At 28.7% G+C, this 16,982-nt stretch overlaps 2 protein-coding genes across 2 annotated transcripts; both read right to left on the bottom strand.

The window, feature by feature from the left end:
- Window positions 1-5,371: 5,371 nt before the first annotated feature.
- LOC124925895 (ADP-ribosylation factor-like protein 8c) lies at window positions 5,372-5,740 on the bottom strand. The gene is made up of 2 exons (XM_047466022.1): window positions 5,541-5,740; window positions 5,372-5,453 (listed from the first exon to the last, which is right to left on the bottom strand). The coding sequence occupies exons 1-2, from the start codon at window positions 5,738-5,740 to the stop codon at window positions 5,372-5,374; spliced, it is 282 nt and encodes a 93-aa protein (XP_047321978.1).
- A 5,789-nt stretch (window positions 5,741-11,529) lies between these two features.
- LOC124922567 (probable pectate lyase 8) lies at window positions 11,530-14,996 on the bottom strand. The gene is made up of 6 exons (XM_047463290.1): window positions 14,922-14,996; window positions 14,680-14,699; window positions 14,252-14,323; window positions 12,414-13,059; window positions 12,092-12,334; window positions 11,530-12,012 (listed from the first exon to the last, which is right to left on the bottom strand). The coding sequence occupies exons 1-6, from the start codon at window positions 14,979-14,981 to the stop codon at window positions 11,791-11,793; spliced, it is 1,263 nt and encodes a 420-aa protein (XP_047319246.1). The 5' UTR covers window positions 14,982-14,996; the 3' UTR covers window positions 11,530-11,790.
- Window positions 14,997-16,982: the final 1,986 nt, after the last annotated feature.

Here is a 16,982-nt window from a genome sequence, read left to right as displayed (position 1 = left end):
ACAGAAGAAAATATTTAAATATATAACATTATAAATATAATATTAATTATTAAAATATTATTATAAATATAAAAACAATAAATAAATATAAATATAAATAAATTTATATAATAAAATTGAATTAAGAAATTAGGTTATAAATTATTTATTAATAAAAAATTATAAAAATTAATATATTCATATAATTTATTTAAGAAAACCAATTTATTAATATTTAAAATTAAGTAAATAAAAAATATATAATTAAATATATAATATTTTATATATAATATTAATTATTAAATATGATTATAAATATAAAAACAATAATAAAATATAAAAATAAATAAATTTAGTATAATCAAGTTTAATTTAGATATGAGGTTATATAATATGTGGATTGCCCTATTTAACCTAAATTAAAAATCCATCAAATAAATTATTTTAAATTAAAAATAAATTATATTAGTATATTAAAAAATAATTTTTTTATCCGATTTAATATGTAATTTTGAATTACAATTTATTTTTTAAGTTAATTTAATAACTATATATTAATAATTTTTTAATATAAATAATTTATATTTATATTAAAATAATTTTTCTTATTAATTTTTTTAGATAACTTAAATTATGAATAATTTTATATTAATATTTGTTTTTTAAAAAAACATGTAAAACTTAATTAGGTTTATAATTAATATAATAAAAATTAATTATTATTATTATTAAGTATACATTTTTATATTTTAAATTAAACTAGTAAATTAAGTATATTTTAAAACTAATTATTGTTTTATAAATTAAAAAACAAAAACAAAATTGTTTATAAATAAACCTTTTATAATAAATAAAAAATGATTGTTTTATTATTTTTTAAATAAAAAAACATAAAATTTAAATATTTTAATAGATATAAAAGTATAAAATCGAATAAAAACAATATTTATTAAATTATTATTTTATATAAAAACTAAAACAAATATTATTATAGTTACTTATAATGTTTTAAATATTAAAAAATATTTTAATTATATTTTAAAATTTTTTAATATATTTTTTTTACTAATAATAAAAATATATATATATATATATATATTACAAAACAAAATCAAAATTTTAAAACATCATTCTGATACACCTTAAACTCGAATTAGGTATATATATATATTGAAATGACATAAATAATAGAAATAGAACGAAGAACGAAGAGAATATAAGATAACACTTGAATTGATAGAAGAGAGATAAAACTCTAATAGGGTGAATACAATGTGGAAAGAATAAGAAGATAGAGAGAAGTTGATCTTGAGAGAATTCTCGAATAATATTTAATGTGTTTTCTATAAACCCCCGATCTCTTCTTTATATAGTCTTCACCTACCATAATCAATCATCAGCCGAATATTCTGTAGATTATATTATTTTCATTATATACTCTCCAGCTGCCATAATCAGTTGCCCGTCAATTTCACATTTTTAACAATACCTTATTAATAATTATTTATTTCCATATAAATAATTATTAATTTTAAATCAATTAATATTCCATATTTTTGATACTGCCTTATTAATAAGGGTTACATCTACCCCTCAACTTATTTTAGGGTTAAGAACCCTAACCCCTAATAATCCCCCGTAACATTAGCCTCCCCTTCAACATTTGTTCGACCACGAACAACACAATTAAAAGAAGAAGCCAACTTATTTCCAACAAACCCAAGTTTTGGAAATTCATGTTCCAACCAAGATTCATTCTCCCCTGTAGATAATAAACGAAGGTTTAACTGACACTCCCAAGTATCTGGTGGCTCTTCAAACTACACAAATTGTTTCAAAATATCTCCCAATTGTAAGGCATAAGAACAATTGCAAAACTCTGCATCTGATGGTTCTTCAAACCATAATAAGTATTTGCATCTCATCCATATTTTATGCCATAAAATTTTCTGAAAAAAAGATCCAACATCTTGAGATTTTTCGAACCGCAAAATCTGGACGCAATTTGGACTTGGCGCTAAGTATGCTTAAGAAATGGGATCAAACGACAACATCCTATCTTCAAGGCCCAAAACATCTTCAAATATTTCTTTAAATTTTACTTCTCCCAAATCAATCCGATAATGATCTTCTTTTCCAACGTAGGTTGTCTTCGCATTCTCTTTATCATCGTACACTTGTGAGACTTGCAAATAAGTAATCGAAGAACTTGAATTATCGTAGATTTCTTCATCGAGACTGAGATTGTCGTGTTTGATATCATGAGTATTTGAAGCCTCCATTTATTTTCCATAACAAAAGTCTTCAACAGGAGGTGTGTCTTCCACTTTAGAACAATCATCATTAAAAGATGTTTCGTCTTTGTTTAGACTCAAATATGTCAATGGGGAAGACATCGATTGTGAATGTGTCAATGTGGAATGTGTTGATTGTCCAACATCTTCTACAGGTTGCTTATCATCTTCTAGTAACTCATCGGATTCGACTATCAATTTTTGACGATCGTTTTCCCACTTTTGCCTTGTTATTTCTTCATCGGCCTTTTGTTTCTGTCTTTTAATTTCATCAGCGATCCTCCATGATTTTAACAAGTCGGTTATTTGTTGACACTGTTCCGCGATTACCTTCCACGGTTCTGGTTGCACTTTCTATTGTATATGTCGTGGATTGTCCCTGACACATGACCCAAACTCACGCCGCAATAGTTGTTTTAGCTCTCTCCACGTTAATCCTCTGCTGAGATTTTTCATGACCACGTGTTCCCTAAGCAATCGTAGTGCCTTTTCCCTCATGTGACTTGTCGGAAGATGAACCTCGTCTTCTTCAAGTGTGTCGTTAACCCGAAAAAAATCTTTCTGCCTCATAAATCCAGTCTTCAACATCTTCGACATTTTCTCCAAAGAATTTTGGAAAATTCATTTTAACAACTCACTGCACTTTATTCATTCATACGCCTGACTATGTTTATGACTTTCATTCAACTATCCGTCGACACGTGTTTCCACCATATTGCCAAGAATGTCGCTCTGATACCAATGATACACCTTAAACTCGAATTAGTTATATATATATATATTGAAATGACATAAATAATAGAAATAGAATGAAGAACGAAGAGAATATAAGATAACACTTGAATTGATAGAAGAGAGATAGAACCCTAATAGGGTGAATACAATTGGGGAAGAATAAGAAGATAGAGAGAAGTTGATTTTGAGAGAATTCTCGAATAAATGTCTAATGTATTTTCTATAGACCCCCGATCTCTTCTTTATATAGCCTACACCTACCATAATCAATCCTCAGCCGAATATTCTGTAGATTATATTATTTTCATTATATACTCTCCAGTTGCCATAATCAGTTGCCCGTCAATCTCACATTTTTAACAATACCTTATTAATAATTATTTATTTCCATATAAATAATTATTAATTTTAAATCAATTAATATTCCATATTTTGGAATACTGCCTTATTAATAAGGGTTACATCTACCCATCAACTTATTTTAGGGTTAAGAACCCTGACCCCTAATAATCCCTCGTAACACATTCTCTCCCACTTTTAACTTTAATAAAAAAAATAACTATTATAATATTTTCAATTAACCTTACCTTTTATTAAATAATATAATAATATAATAAATAAATAAAATAATTAAATTAAAGAGGTAGAAACTTAAATTTAAGAAAGGGCCAAATTCAAGTGGAATTTGAGGAAATGAACCCAATAATAGGCCTAAATGTAGATAGTGTGAGCGCATAAATTAAATAGCGTTGGTGACCCTCTTTTTTTAATGACAATTATACCTTTGCATAACGCAACTCCAGTTGCGTGACGCAACCGAAACCCTATAAAATCATTAAAAAAACTCATTTTTCATTCATTTTCTCTCTCATCTACGTCTTCTCCGCCGTAAACCCTAATGGCGGAGAAGACTTTCTCTTCTTTTCATCGGCGAAGAACAAATCGAAGAGGCACCATTCCACTATATTCAATGGCGTAGAGCGGCGAAGAACTTCCAACGGCGAACGACGACGGCCAAAGATAAAATTTCCACTATATTCGTTATATTCGTTTATATTTTGTGTTGATTTCGTTTCCATATGATTGTTTGTGTTTATTTCGTTTATAAAATGTCATTGATTCGCCCCTGATTCGTTGAATGCAGGTTGGTTGATTCGTATATGATTGTTGATGGGCTCTTAGGTTGGTTGCGTCACGCAGTTGCGTTGTGTCACGTAAGATTTCTCAGAAAGCTGATGTTTATAGTTTTGGTGTATTGTTGCTGAAATTATTGACTGGTAAAGCTCCAACTCATGCTTTAATGAATGAGGATGGAGTGGATCTACCGAGATGGGTTCAATCCGTGGTTAGAGATGAATGAACGGTTGAGGTTTTCGATCAAGAACTTCTTAGGTATCATGAAGATATTGAAGAAGAGATGGTAAAGCTTTTGCAGCATGCCATTGATTGTGTTACACAGTATCCTGACAAGCGACCATCGATTGCAGAGGTGACCGCACAAATTGAGGATACATGTCGGTCTAGCTTATAGCGACAACACAGCGAGGGAGTTGATTCTGGGTCGGTGGTGGAATCTTCGGTCGCGAATTCAATAAATTAGTAGTTTCGATTTGAGATTGATTGTTTGTTTTGTTTGGTTGGGTGGTTTGTTCTTTATATAATTCATGCATATTTTTCTGGGAGTTTGAAAAGTATATTCGATTCTTGAATTCATTTTTCATAGATGTTATCATCTGTTCATTGTTATCATAAATTGCAATTGTTCAGATATTTGGACTAAACTTGTCAAATTTATGTATTGTTGAACCATTAATGATTAGATAGATATTAATTCATATTCATTGGTTTTAATTTAATAATGCTCATCATCATTATTGTTTTGTTTTACAAAATTAGTATAAATCATATTAACTTCTTAAAACTCAAAAAATAAAACACATAGAAATAGTTAATCTCAAACAATTGTATACATATACTATTATAGTAAACCTTGTTAAAACCCAAATTTCTCGAACGACGCTTACTTCATTAAACACCCCATGTCTGTTTATCGAGTAAAGAATGATCTAAGATTTTGCGGTGGTGAATAATAACAACAAAATAGATGACATTTTTGCTTCAAAAAACAGACGAGAAGAATCATTACATACATTAACAACATTAACTATTGCTTGAAATGTAACAAATTAAACAAATTCATCCTGGGTATTTCTACTAATGTGTATATGTTTTTATTGTGGATACTGTCCAATGAATACAAATTCATTTGGGATAGCAACTATAGAGAACCATGATGTTGGAAAAGAGGAAAGGGTGTGGTTTCTCATATTGTGGCGGGGGAATTGGAATGTTTGATAAGCCAATCAATTACAACGTCTATGTTTATAGAATCCTTGCAAGAGATCATGTAACAGCAGATTTCTGTCTTTGATTGAATCAAGACCCCTGCAAAAAAAAATGAAGAACGGTCATTATAGTCAATCATATTCGATAAACAACGATAAACAGATAGATGGATAGATAGAGACTTACAGCTGATCAACCAAAGCCTGCTTGGTTAGAGCTTTAGATTTATCAATCTTGTTGTCAAGAACAAGCAAAGGAATGACACTTAAAGAAGGTTTCTCCAAGAGATCATGAAGCTCTGTTCTTGAAATCGGGACACTATCTCTGTCTGTTGCATCAACTATATACAGAATTGCAGACACACCACGAAAGTATCGTTCCCACATGCTCCTAAACCTCCTTTGCCCACCAAGATCCCATAGTTTTATAGTTACATTTTCCTTTAGTTACTTTCCTCATATTAAATCCAACCTAACAATTTTTTCAACTTGTCAAATTCTATCTAAATTCCGCCATTTTTTATACATAAACAAACTACTTACGTCAACAAATACTTCATCTGCAATTGATAAAAAATGGTACTATCAATCGAGAGACACAAGCGTAACAATGAAATGCAAGTACTAACTATAAATGGTCTGGTCGGGTGCGTCACGCACCTGCGTGATGCACCCGGATTCCGCCGCAACGGTGACATTTACCTAATCAATCCTTAATCCCTAAACCCTAACAAACAATGCGTTCAAAGAAAGAAATAAAGGAAGGAGGAAGCATATCAGCGGACATCCTTCCTTCGTTGGGATTCCGACGTCTTCGTTGGGAGTCTTCATCGGGGGTCGTCTTGTTTTTAGTGAGAATGAGGAGAAGAGGAGGTGAAGAGAGAGAACATGGAAGAAAGAAATGAAAAGAAATGGAAAGAATTGGAAATTTTCTAATTATATAGAAAGGGCATTGTGGACTTTTCACATTGCACTCGGGTGCGTCACGCAACTGGAGGATGCGTGACACAATAGGGGCATTTTCGTCAGAAAAAAAAGAGGGTCACCAGCGCTATTTAATTTATGCGCTGACACTTTCCCCATTTAGGCTTATTATTGGGGTCATTTCCTCAAATTTCCCCAAATCCAATCACTCGTACAAGAAAGAAATGTTTGGTGATGAATTACACTTACAAATGATATCGGGATTATTTACCATAAAATTATGATTTTTATTATAAAAAAAATCAATTTATACAAAATATTTAGGAAATAATTCACTCATTCATACAACTAGCTCGCTTAGACGTATATAAACATACGTATTATCAAAAATTGGCTCATTTAGCCTCTTTTAGTAATTATAGTTAATTTTTATTTTTAAATTTATATATTTATTAATTAAATATTAATATATTTTCACTCTCCTTCATTTACATTAATTAAATTGGTAATTTATTTCATTCTTAAATTTTTTATTATTTTTATATTAATTTCTTTTTATTTATTTTATCTTAATTTTTTTATCAGTTTTTATTTCTCATAAATTTTAAATTCTCATTTTTTAAAAAATTTAAAAACTTATATAAATTTTATGTTTTACTGTAATGTTTTTTTAAAGAATTTTTTCTTATTTAATTTAATATGAACAAAAATGAAATTAATATTTTTTTATTTAATTTTTATTCATAACTTATAGTAATAGTAAGTAACATTGTTTTGTCTAATATTTGATTATTACTCTTTTTGTGTTTTAGTGTTTGATGAATGAGTTACTATTATTATCTAAATATTAATTAATTTATTTTTATGTTAAAAAAAATTATTGTTGAAAGTATAAGTTATTGTTATATTCAATCATTGAAACCAAATAATTTTAAAATAATTAATAATCAATGTTAATATAAAAAAAAAATTATAAAAAGAAAGAAAATGTATAAAGTTAAAATAATGAATGACGAATGCTCATATATATATATATATAATATATATATATATATATAAATAATAATAAATACTCATATAAATGTAATAAAACATTTATGAAAAAAGTAAAAATATAGGATTCATTTATTAATGAAAAAAAATTAGAAAAAAAATATATTAATATTTAATTAAAAAATATATAAATTAAAAAATAAAAATTAACCATTGTTTACTAAAAGAGATTTAATGAGCCAATTTTTGATAGTACGTATGTTTAAATAAACTTTTATTAGTATATACGTCTAGATGAGCTAGTTGTACAAGTATATACGTCTAAACGTTTAACTGAGTTTTTTTCCAAATATTTATTTTAAACTTTCTTTCATTTATTCTATCCTAGTACATTATCTAAAGATAAATAAACATGTGTATCATTTTATTTTAAGACCGTGTCTAGGTTATAATCATATTCATATTGTAGAAAGATCAATATGTAAGATCAATATGTAAGATCAGATAAATACACATAGATGAGAGCGATATCTCAATAATACCTACCTGGAAAATTAAAAAATTAGATAAATCAAAGTTAAAAAAATGTCTTAAGCAATTCTTTCACGTTGTTGGAAAATATTTATTTAATTATTTTTTATTTTATTTTGGATGTTTAGAATTAGTAATAAAGCCTCAAAAGGTAAATAAGATAAATATCAAATAAACATAAACCAAACGAGGCTTTGAGCATTATTGATGGGGTCAAATCAAGATTATCAAAATCGAAAGTTCAGGTATAATCGTTAGACATTTGTAAACTCGTAAAATTAAAGTTTATATGAAATCGTAAAAGTTTAATTTATAATTATATATTATTATTAGTTATACATATAATTAAATATTTTATACTTAACCAATTTAAAAATATATTTTTTTTAATATAAAATTAATTAAAAAATAATAAGTAAATAAAAAATCGAAATTATTTATAAAATTGTAAAATCTTATTATCGTAAATTTAAAATCGTGAGAGTTTACATATTTAAGAGTTTACTTAAAATTAGACTTGTTAACCTAATATGAAATCGTAAAATCGTAAGATTTTAAGAGTAAATTCGAGATTTTAAGAGTAAACTCGAGATTTTAACAGTCTTGGGTCAAACAACTGTGAACGGGCTGGGCATTGGTGGTTGATTGGGCCTTGTTGATTGGGTCAAACAACGATCTATAAATCCTGATCCTATCCTTTATTTCCTCTTCTTCTTTTTTACAGGGAATTTCCACGCTTTGCCTTTTTCTCAGTCTTGTTCGCATAACAACAATCTACCAAAGACCAAAATCAAAAAAATACTAAAAATGCTAATCTCCTTACCCAACTTCAAAGCAGAGAAACAAAAAAAATACTAAAATGCTAATCTTCTAACCAAACTTCAAAACAGAGATATAAAAACGTTCAATATCTATATCATCCAAAAACCAATACACATAACATCCGCCAACATATAAACACGAATTACAGTAAGACGAAGTTTTATTAGAAAGTGGTGTTAAGCATGAATAAAAACTCACTAGAAGTTTTAACCGTTTCAACTAATAAGATTGAAAAAGAGTATGTATATTTTATTGATGTATGTATTATGAAACAACTCACATATGTATACAAATTATGTTATAATTATCTCTAAATTATGTTTATAATTAGGTTCAGAATATTTGAATAAATAATACAGTAATATTATGTTTATAATTAGGTTTAGAATATTGGACCAAATAGAGTCTGACCCAGGGGCAAGCCCGAAAAGCCCATGGGCTAGGAAGACCCACCCCTTGGACAGCCCAATTCTTATTTTAAAAAAATTACTTTGATATTTTTTACCTTTTCTTTCCATTTTAAACGATAACTTTTTTTAATTTTTTTTCTTTTTCTTTATTATCTTTTCAAGCATGACCATCACAATCTAATTATTTTATATTATTTTTTCCTAATTTCTTAATTTAAATATTTTCTTTTAAATTTTATAAACTACTTAAATTAATATATATTCTTATAAATTATATAAACTCTTGCTTATAAATTTTACGTAATATACTTTAACTTTATTAAATTTTTTCTAATTTTTTAATTAGTTTTCAAATTTTCTAAGGTTATTTTTTTAATCATCTTTTAATTTATATACTTAAATATTTTATTATAACTATATTGATTTTTTGAATTAGGTATTTAATAAATTAGTAATTAATATGTTATTATTAATACTTAATGCTTGGGATAGATTTTAGTTATTTAGTATCAATTCAAGGAAATTAGAAATTTAGTTTTAAAATACTTAATCTCTGTTACTTAGAAACTAGTAATTAATATGATAGTTATTAGATTATAAGTTTATAAATTAGGATTTAAAATTATGTTATATATAAATAATGTCATAACATATTTGTTGAATTAGTATTTGTTTATTTTTATAAAAAAAATAATTATTTTAATATATGTATTTTTTGAGTTATGACGAAGAATATAAATCAAAATAGAGTGAAGTTTCGTCTATTTCAAAAACAAACTTCTAGATCTTATAATAGAAGAATTAAACGACGAAATGATGCGATGACAAAGTCATTGGTGCGCTCTATTTCTAAATTATTCAATGTAAAAAATCAAAGTTCTATCCCTTCGAGTTCGAGTCTTAGAGATGAAGATATAAGTGATAGAGAAAATGACACTATTAGAAATAAAGAAATAAATGATGAAAAAAATAATGTCATTAGAGATGAATGTGATAATGAAGAAGATGATACTTTTCAATATGAAGTTTTGAACCACCTACAAAGGATAATATTAGAGATCAATGTATCAATGAAAAAAATGAGTATCAAAGTGTTAATGAAGAAAATGAAAAAGAAGAAAAATGGATTGATGGAAAAAATGACGAGGAAGAGGAATGTGTTAACGAGGATTATGAGGATAAATGTGTTATTAAAGATGTGAACTACGATCCGGGAATGTGAGGAAGTATTAACGACAAAATGAAGATAATGTTAGTTGTTCGAGGTCCAATTAAGATCATAAATGAAAATGATGTATTTCCAAACGAAAGTGTTCGAGGTAGACACTTTTTATCTTCTCTTTATTTAAAACAAAAAATTTGTATTTATGAGTTAAAAATGTGGGTCTAGGGCAGCCCAACATTGCGGGCCGGCACTGAATACAGTTAATATTTTTTTAATTTAAATTTTAAATATAAAAAATATTTTAATAATTTAACTTAAATAATAATAAAAAAACAATTTTTATATAAAAAAGATTTTGATTAAAAAGAAATTTAACAGAATGCAAAGAAAAAAAATGTTTAAAGACCAATTGCTTCAAGAGCTAACCTGATGCTTGAGAGAAAACCAATGTATTATTTCTTCCACAAAAACTCCACTTAGATCTTCATAGTGAAAAGATCAAATCAGAATATGGGTCCAAAAAAACATGCTAGCTTTTTCTAAGGGAATGTGTAATTTTCTGTCCCGTTAGTGTAGATAAATTTATTTGGCGGTGGAAGAAATTTGGAGTAATTTTGCTGACTTATAACGTGTCGGTAATCTCCATGTTCCATCCAATATATATGCTGCAACTAACATACACATAATGGCTTATTTCAACACATATTTTCAATGCAAAGCTTATAGGCTGCCTATAAGCATTTAATTTCTTGTTGGTCTACTTTAAATTAGGCAAACTCATTATTATTTACGGCAATGAGATGTACCTACTTTCTCTTTTACCCTTATCTTGTAGATTCAACAGAGCCGGGGGGAAGAAGAAGATTGAAATGGGTGTTTTTAATGAATACTTAATTTTCTGTTTATTCTCTCATACCCAAATGCCTTTCCAATCCTCACATGATTATTAATTAAGATGGTCCTGTTGAAGAATCATTCAAGATCTGAATTCTGAAATAGGGCCATTGAAATTGACATCTCTCTGTTTACAGTTAACTATCAGAATTATAAGAGTTGAAGAGTTTTGAGTAAATTAAACATGTCCAACCATGTGCAAAGTTGGGTATTGTCATTTAAGGTCACATGGTGGATGGGTCCATCCAGACTTGACATTTCACATGCCATTGTTTGCTTTCTTTCTTTCTGTGTGGGTCTCAAAAAATGACCAATTTTCCACTTCACAATCACAAATGACAATTCAAATTCTAACCATTTTGTCACAGAAAAGTTACCTTTGCCCCCCTCTCAAAGCAAAGTAAAAAAGATATGTTTGACATACACATACATGTGCATTGTTCATAAAACCCAGATTCCTTTTTCACCTTTTCTTCTACTCATAACTCAAAAGTTCAATATTCACACTTACTTTATATCTTATAATTGTATGAAAAAAAAGATAACAGGAGACGAAGAATACCGAATCACTGAATTCCTATGACCCGAAGGCCAAATACTTAGGCAGCTATTGATTCCAAGAGAATTAACACACGTATATAGGAGATATGAAAAAAATTAAACTGTACCCTGCCCGGTTTTTTGGCTGGGGATTTGGACTAGCACTGCCTGCCTCCGCGGCATAAAAGAGCGCCTGAGTTGGCAGTTATGGCACCAACCATGGAAGAAGACTTAGCTCCCAAGCTTGAAGCTCTTGCATAGCTAGCTGAAGCTCCAGCACCAGATGGAGTAAAATAAGCTCCATTAAGAAGAAGATCACCTTCTGATCTCCAATTCCATCCCCTCCATTGGCTTTGGGCCGTATCAACTCTTTTCGTCACCTGTTTAAGATTAATGTTGGATTAATCCATAAGAAATCTAACAGAGAAATGTAGAAAGGAAAACAATTAATGTATGTACCTCCTTGGCAAAAGGATTGAATGGGGCAAGGTATCTATTACCCTGACTGTTGATGGTGGGTTCAGCACTTCCACCAATAGCATACATTTCCCAATGTGTGTAGTCATTGTTTACCACGTGAAAGTAGCCATGTCTACACCTCGGCATTCTCTGGATAAGACCTTCTCCGAAATGGTTATAAGCGATAGTGACTTGCATAAGCTTGTCTCTAGTATAGGAATCACTATGACCCAACAGCATTACCTACGTACACCAACGGTTAATTCATTAATTTTCATCTTCAGATATTTTGAAAATGACATCGGTAGAATTAAAAATTAACCTCGTTGTGGTGAGTGAAGAAGTTATTGGAAACGGTAATCGCGGTTGAACCCATGACAGCATCAACTAACCCATCAGCGCAGTTTGAGAGTGAGTTATGATCTACCCAAATATGACTCGATCCGAATATGGAAATGGCATCTCCATCCGCTATAGTTCTCCAACCAAAATGGGTAGGAGAGCTTCTCACCATGGCATTACCTGTGGGCTTGCAATCATGGATATGAAGACCATGAATGATCACATTAGTGATGAATTGAATTGTTATGCAGGCACCATTTGCGATGTGGACATTAACCCCACGCCCATCGATTGTCTTGAAACTGTTCATGATTAGTTCCTGCTTCAGTGTGATCACCATGTCCCGTTTGAACACAATCCACAACGGTTCTTCTTGAATGACAGCATGGCGGATGGTTCCCGGACGTGGGTTGACTGGATCGTCATCGCCAGGGTCGGTAACCACGTAGAAGCGGCCATCACGGCCTCCTATGGCGTTCCGGCCGAACCCAATGCCACAGTCTGCCAAACGCCTGCGATTGCGTTGCCAGTTGGGGTCACATCGCCAGCAATCATCGATTGGGTTTCCTGTTCCACATGAGAAATAACCCAATTCCCTCCTCCTCTCTGTGCTGTTCTTGATGCTCCTGCTCAATCAAAGACACATTATTCATTTGATGAATCCAAAATTACTGAATAGTGATTCCACTAAAACAAGATTGCGATTGTGACTAGCTTCAGCATTGAGGATTGTAATCTGTATTTTAACCATCATGTGTGTCGGTGGAGTCTCTGTTTACTCTCACTAGTAATAACCGTGGGATTATGACATCTATCATCCTATCAAGCTGCAGGGGCAATTTGGTGGTTTATTCAATTATTGGAGAGACAAGCAACATGCCATTTCTTAAGAGTGAGACAATTCTGTCTCACTTGTGTTCTATCTTCATCTTCACATGGGTCATTCTATATTAATCATTAATTATGTTGTGTTTGCTTAGATTTTTTCTTTGGATTAGACTCAAATTATTGCTAGATATTGTTTTGGATCAAAATATCTTTTTTCAGAAGAAAAAAAATAATGCATTCAATATTATATTAGATATGATCCTAAGAATTGTTTAAACATAACACCAACAAAAAACAAAGTACAATTATTGCCCTAAAATATTACTAAATAACAATTATATCCTTTCTTCTTTACTTTTATTTATTTATTTATTAAATGCTAATGAAAATCAAACAAGAGGGTAATAAGAATTTTTATTGTTAAATAGTGAATCAAATAATTTTAGTTTTTAATTTTAATATATCATATGATAATCTAATTGTTATGAATAGCTGTGAGATGAGAATGTTTGATGCATGTAATCTAACATGTCCAAAAAAAAAATTCCAAAAAAACTGACATTAAATTTAACAAAGATGGTAATAATTTGTTTTAATGCATCAAACAAATGGGTGAAAAACATCATAAATAATTTTGTTTGGTTTGTGAGATGAGGTGGAGGCCAATTATGTACTTTTAAACAGTAAAGACAGACACCCTTTATGTGTAAGGCTGTAAATTTAAAACTCTGTTTGGTACAAATGGTCGGACCAAAAATACCTGTAACCATCATCAGTAAATGCTACCACGAGCTTTGGTTTAGAAATCAGTTAGCTCATAATGAATGCATCCATGCCTTTTTTTATTTTATTTTTAGGTAACTTTTCATGAAACTTTAATACAGATATATGGAAAAAAAAAAACATGTTAATTAATCACAGTAATAATATCACAAGGTCCAGTAAATAATTAATTCGGATTTTCATGATTTATTTAAAATAAAAACTTACATCATAACCATTGATGTCACCTCTTCAGGATCCTGTACAGCTTTTTCGTTAATTGCTTCAACCTCTTCTAACCTAAAACAGTAATTAAACCATGCTAATTAAACACAAATGGTAATTTTTTGATATGATTAAGTATTAAACATTATTATTTAATTTTGAAGAGAATTCTAACTGTAATTAATGGCGCGTACAGATATTGAATGTGGGGGGAGAGAAGAGAAGAGAGAGAAAAAAAGATGCACTGTTGAACGTGGAGGGGGGCACTCAACCGAATACCGTTAAACCGTGAAAAGCTAGTTTTTTCTTTAATGGTGGAAATGGTAAAAAAAAGTGAAATAATGCTTTTGAAGAGAAACTGAGAAAGTATATGAATCGAAGAAGATCCAAAGCGAATAATCTTAGATCTGATCTGATCTTGAATTTATAACTGATCTATGAAATGAAAATACTACTACGGACCTTTTCGTGGCCATTGTTGTGTTCATCGAGCTCTGTAACTCCTTTGTTTCGTGAATTCTGAAAGAGAATATAATGAATGTACAAAGGTAAAATGAAATCAATAGAGACGAGATTATGAAAAATGTGAGTGCAAAGAGAGAGAAAGAGTTAGAATAATGTACATTAAAGAAGAGGTGTTTTTCTGTACGTGTTCTTCCATGGCTGCTGTTACAACGAGTAGCAGAAGTATCAGGACTGAAGTCAGAGATATGAGCTTATTGAAGATCACCATGGCCGACACTCACTATTTCTGAGAAAAACAGAGGAGGAAGAGGAAAAGTTTAGTTTAGAGCAGCTCCAAGGAAACGGACTTTTATAGTGTGGGAAAAGATAACTGCAAGGGTTAAACTTAACGGCCGTTATTCACAACACAGTTAACCATGGTTAGGCTTATCCTACTCACTTTTTAACCGCCATTAACTGCTTCCTCATCTTAATTAATTAACATCCATTTATATATATTCTCCTTCTTCTTTCTTTTGCTTATCATTGTAAGAGGTTTGAGATCATGTCCAATTTGTCTGATTTTTTATCTGAATTATCTCTTTTTAATGACTATTTTTTTTTTACTTTTGATTTGGGTTATTAAGTTCAACTTAACGAATTTTATTTCACTTCATTTATTAATTAAAATATTAAAATATATTTTATTTAATTTTTTTTATACTACTACTTTTTAAGTTCTTTTATTAAAACATTTGTACATCTTAAAATCACACTCAATCATTAATTTTTTAAATAACTAAATAAACAAACATATAAATCAAGAATGCTTTTTGAAAATAATGATAAGTAGTATAATTCTTTACCATCGTGTATCAGTATGTTTTCAATTTGAATCAAACTCATGATATTTTAATATATTTGGTCGACCTTTTAACCCGGCCACGGTGGGATATATAATATATAACACTAATCATATGTTTATTTATAATTCATATATTATGAAAATTTTATGTTTATTTATTTAAAATAATATATATTTTTAATAAATTAAACTATATTTATAGAAATATATATAAATATAAATATAAATATATATATATATATATATATATATATATATATATATATATATATATATATATATATATATATATATATATATATATATATATATATATATATATATATATATATATATATATATATATATATATATATATATATATATATATATATATATATATATATATATATATATATATATATATAGTATCTCATGACAATTTATAGAAACTGGATAAAATGAAAATGATACTAATAGCAAGTCTATTAATATAAGTATTTTTATCACTAAATTATTTACAATCATTTCATTTTTCTTTCTTATTTTAAGCTATATTTTTCTTAATTGTCTTCGTATTTACTAGAGAGACACATTCGGTCCCTAATGTTTCATTGTCGTTATTAGCATTTGTAAGTTAGTGACCAAATTATCCTTTATTATTTAAGTGAATATTACTTCTAATTGATTCTAATAATAATTAATACAACCAATCATCTTAAAATTAAGTTACCTTAGGAGAAAATTAAATCATAAATATTATTGTAAGAAAGCAATAAATCAAGACAATTCGATCACCAAAATATTTAAAAGATCAAATGTTTAGTATTCTATTTTCACTAAAAGTGGTTAATGGTTGTGAGGATCATAATAATCTCCCCTAAAAAATAAAAAATAGTAGAATTTAACATATAATTATTAGGGTTAATATAATAGATATGAATTTTGTATATATAAATTATAATGTTGGTAATGACTGAAATTTAAGTTTTAATTTCCATCGAACCATAAATTTAAGTATTTTGTAAATCCGATTGCTTTATAAAACAGGATTGTGTATGTATATATGATAGCATACAAACAGACTTCCATCATAATCCACATTTCACGCCCGTGTAACCATTTGACTTGTGTCTTAAGTTTGACTCTCCTTCATTTTTATGGAGACAATAATTAATTAAGCAACATTATTATTATTATTATTATTTTATCCAATATATATTTTTTATTCCTCAAGGCATCCTCCGCATCTCATCATTTATGCCGCAATTGCATATATAATTTGGAATTGGTCACCAATATTGAGTCAGATGTCAAATGCACTAACTCCATCCATAAAATTTAAAGAAAAAAATAATAAAAGTCACATTGCTTATAAGTAGCTACCGTTACTCACATAATAAATATAGTATTAATTATTTAGAATATAATGTAGAGGTGTTAGGG

Source organism: Impatiens glandulifera, chromosome 1 (genome assembly GCF_907164915.1).
Source record: "Impatiens glandulifera chromosome 1, dImpGla2.1, whole genome shotgun sequence".
Taxonomy (NCBI): Eukaryota; Viridiplantae; Streptophyta; class Magnoliopsida; order Ericales; family Balsaminaceae; genus Impatiens; species Impatiens glandulifera.
Note: the sequence above shows the minus strand (reverse complement) of the source record. Positions and strands in the feature narration are given on the sequence as shown.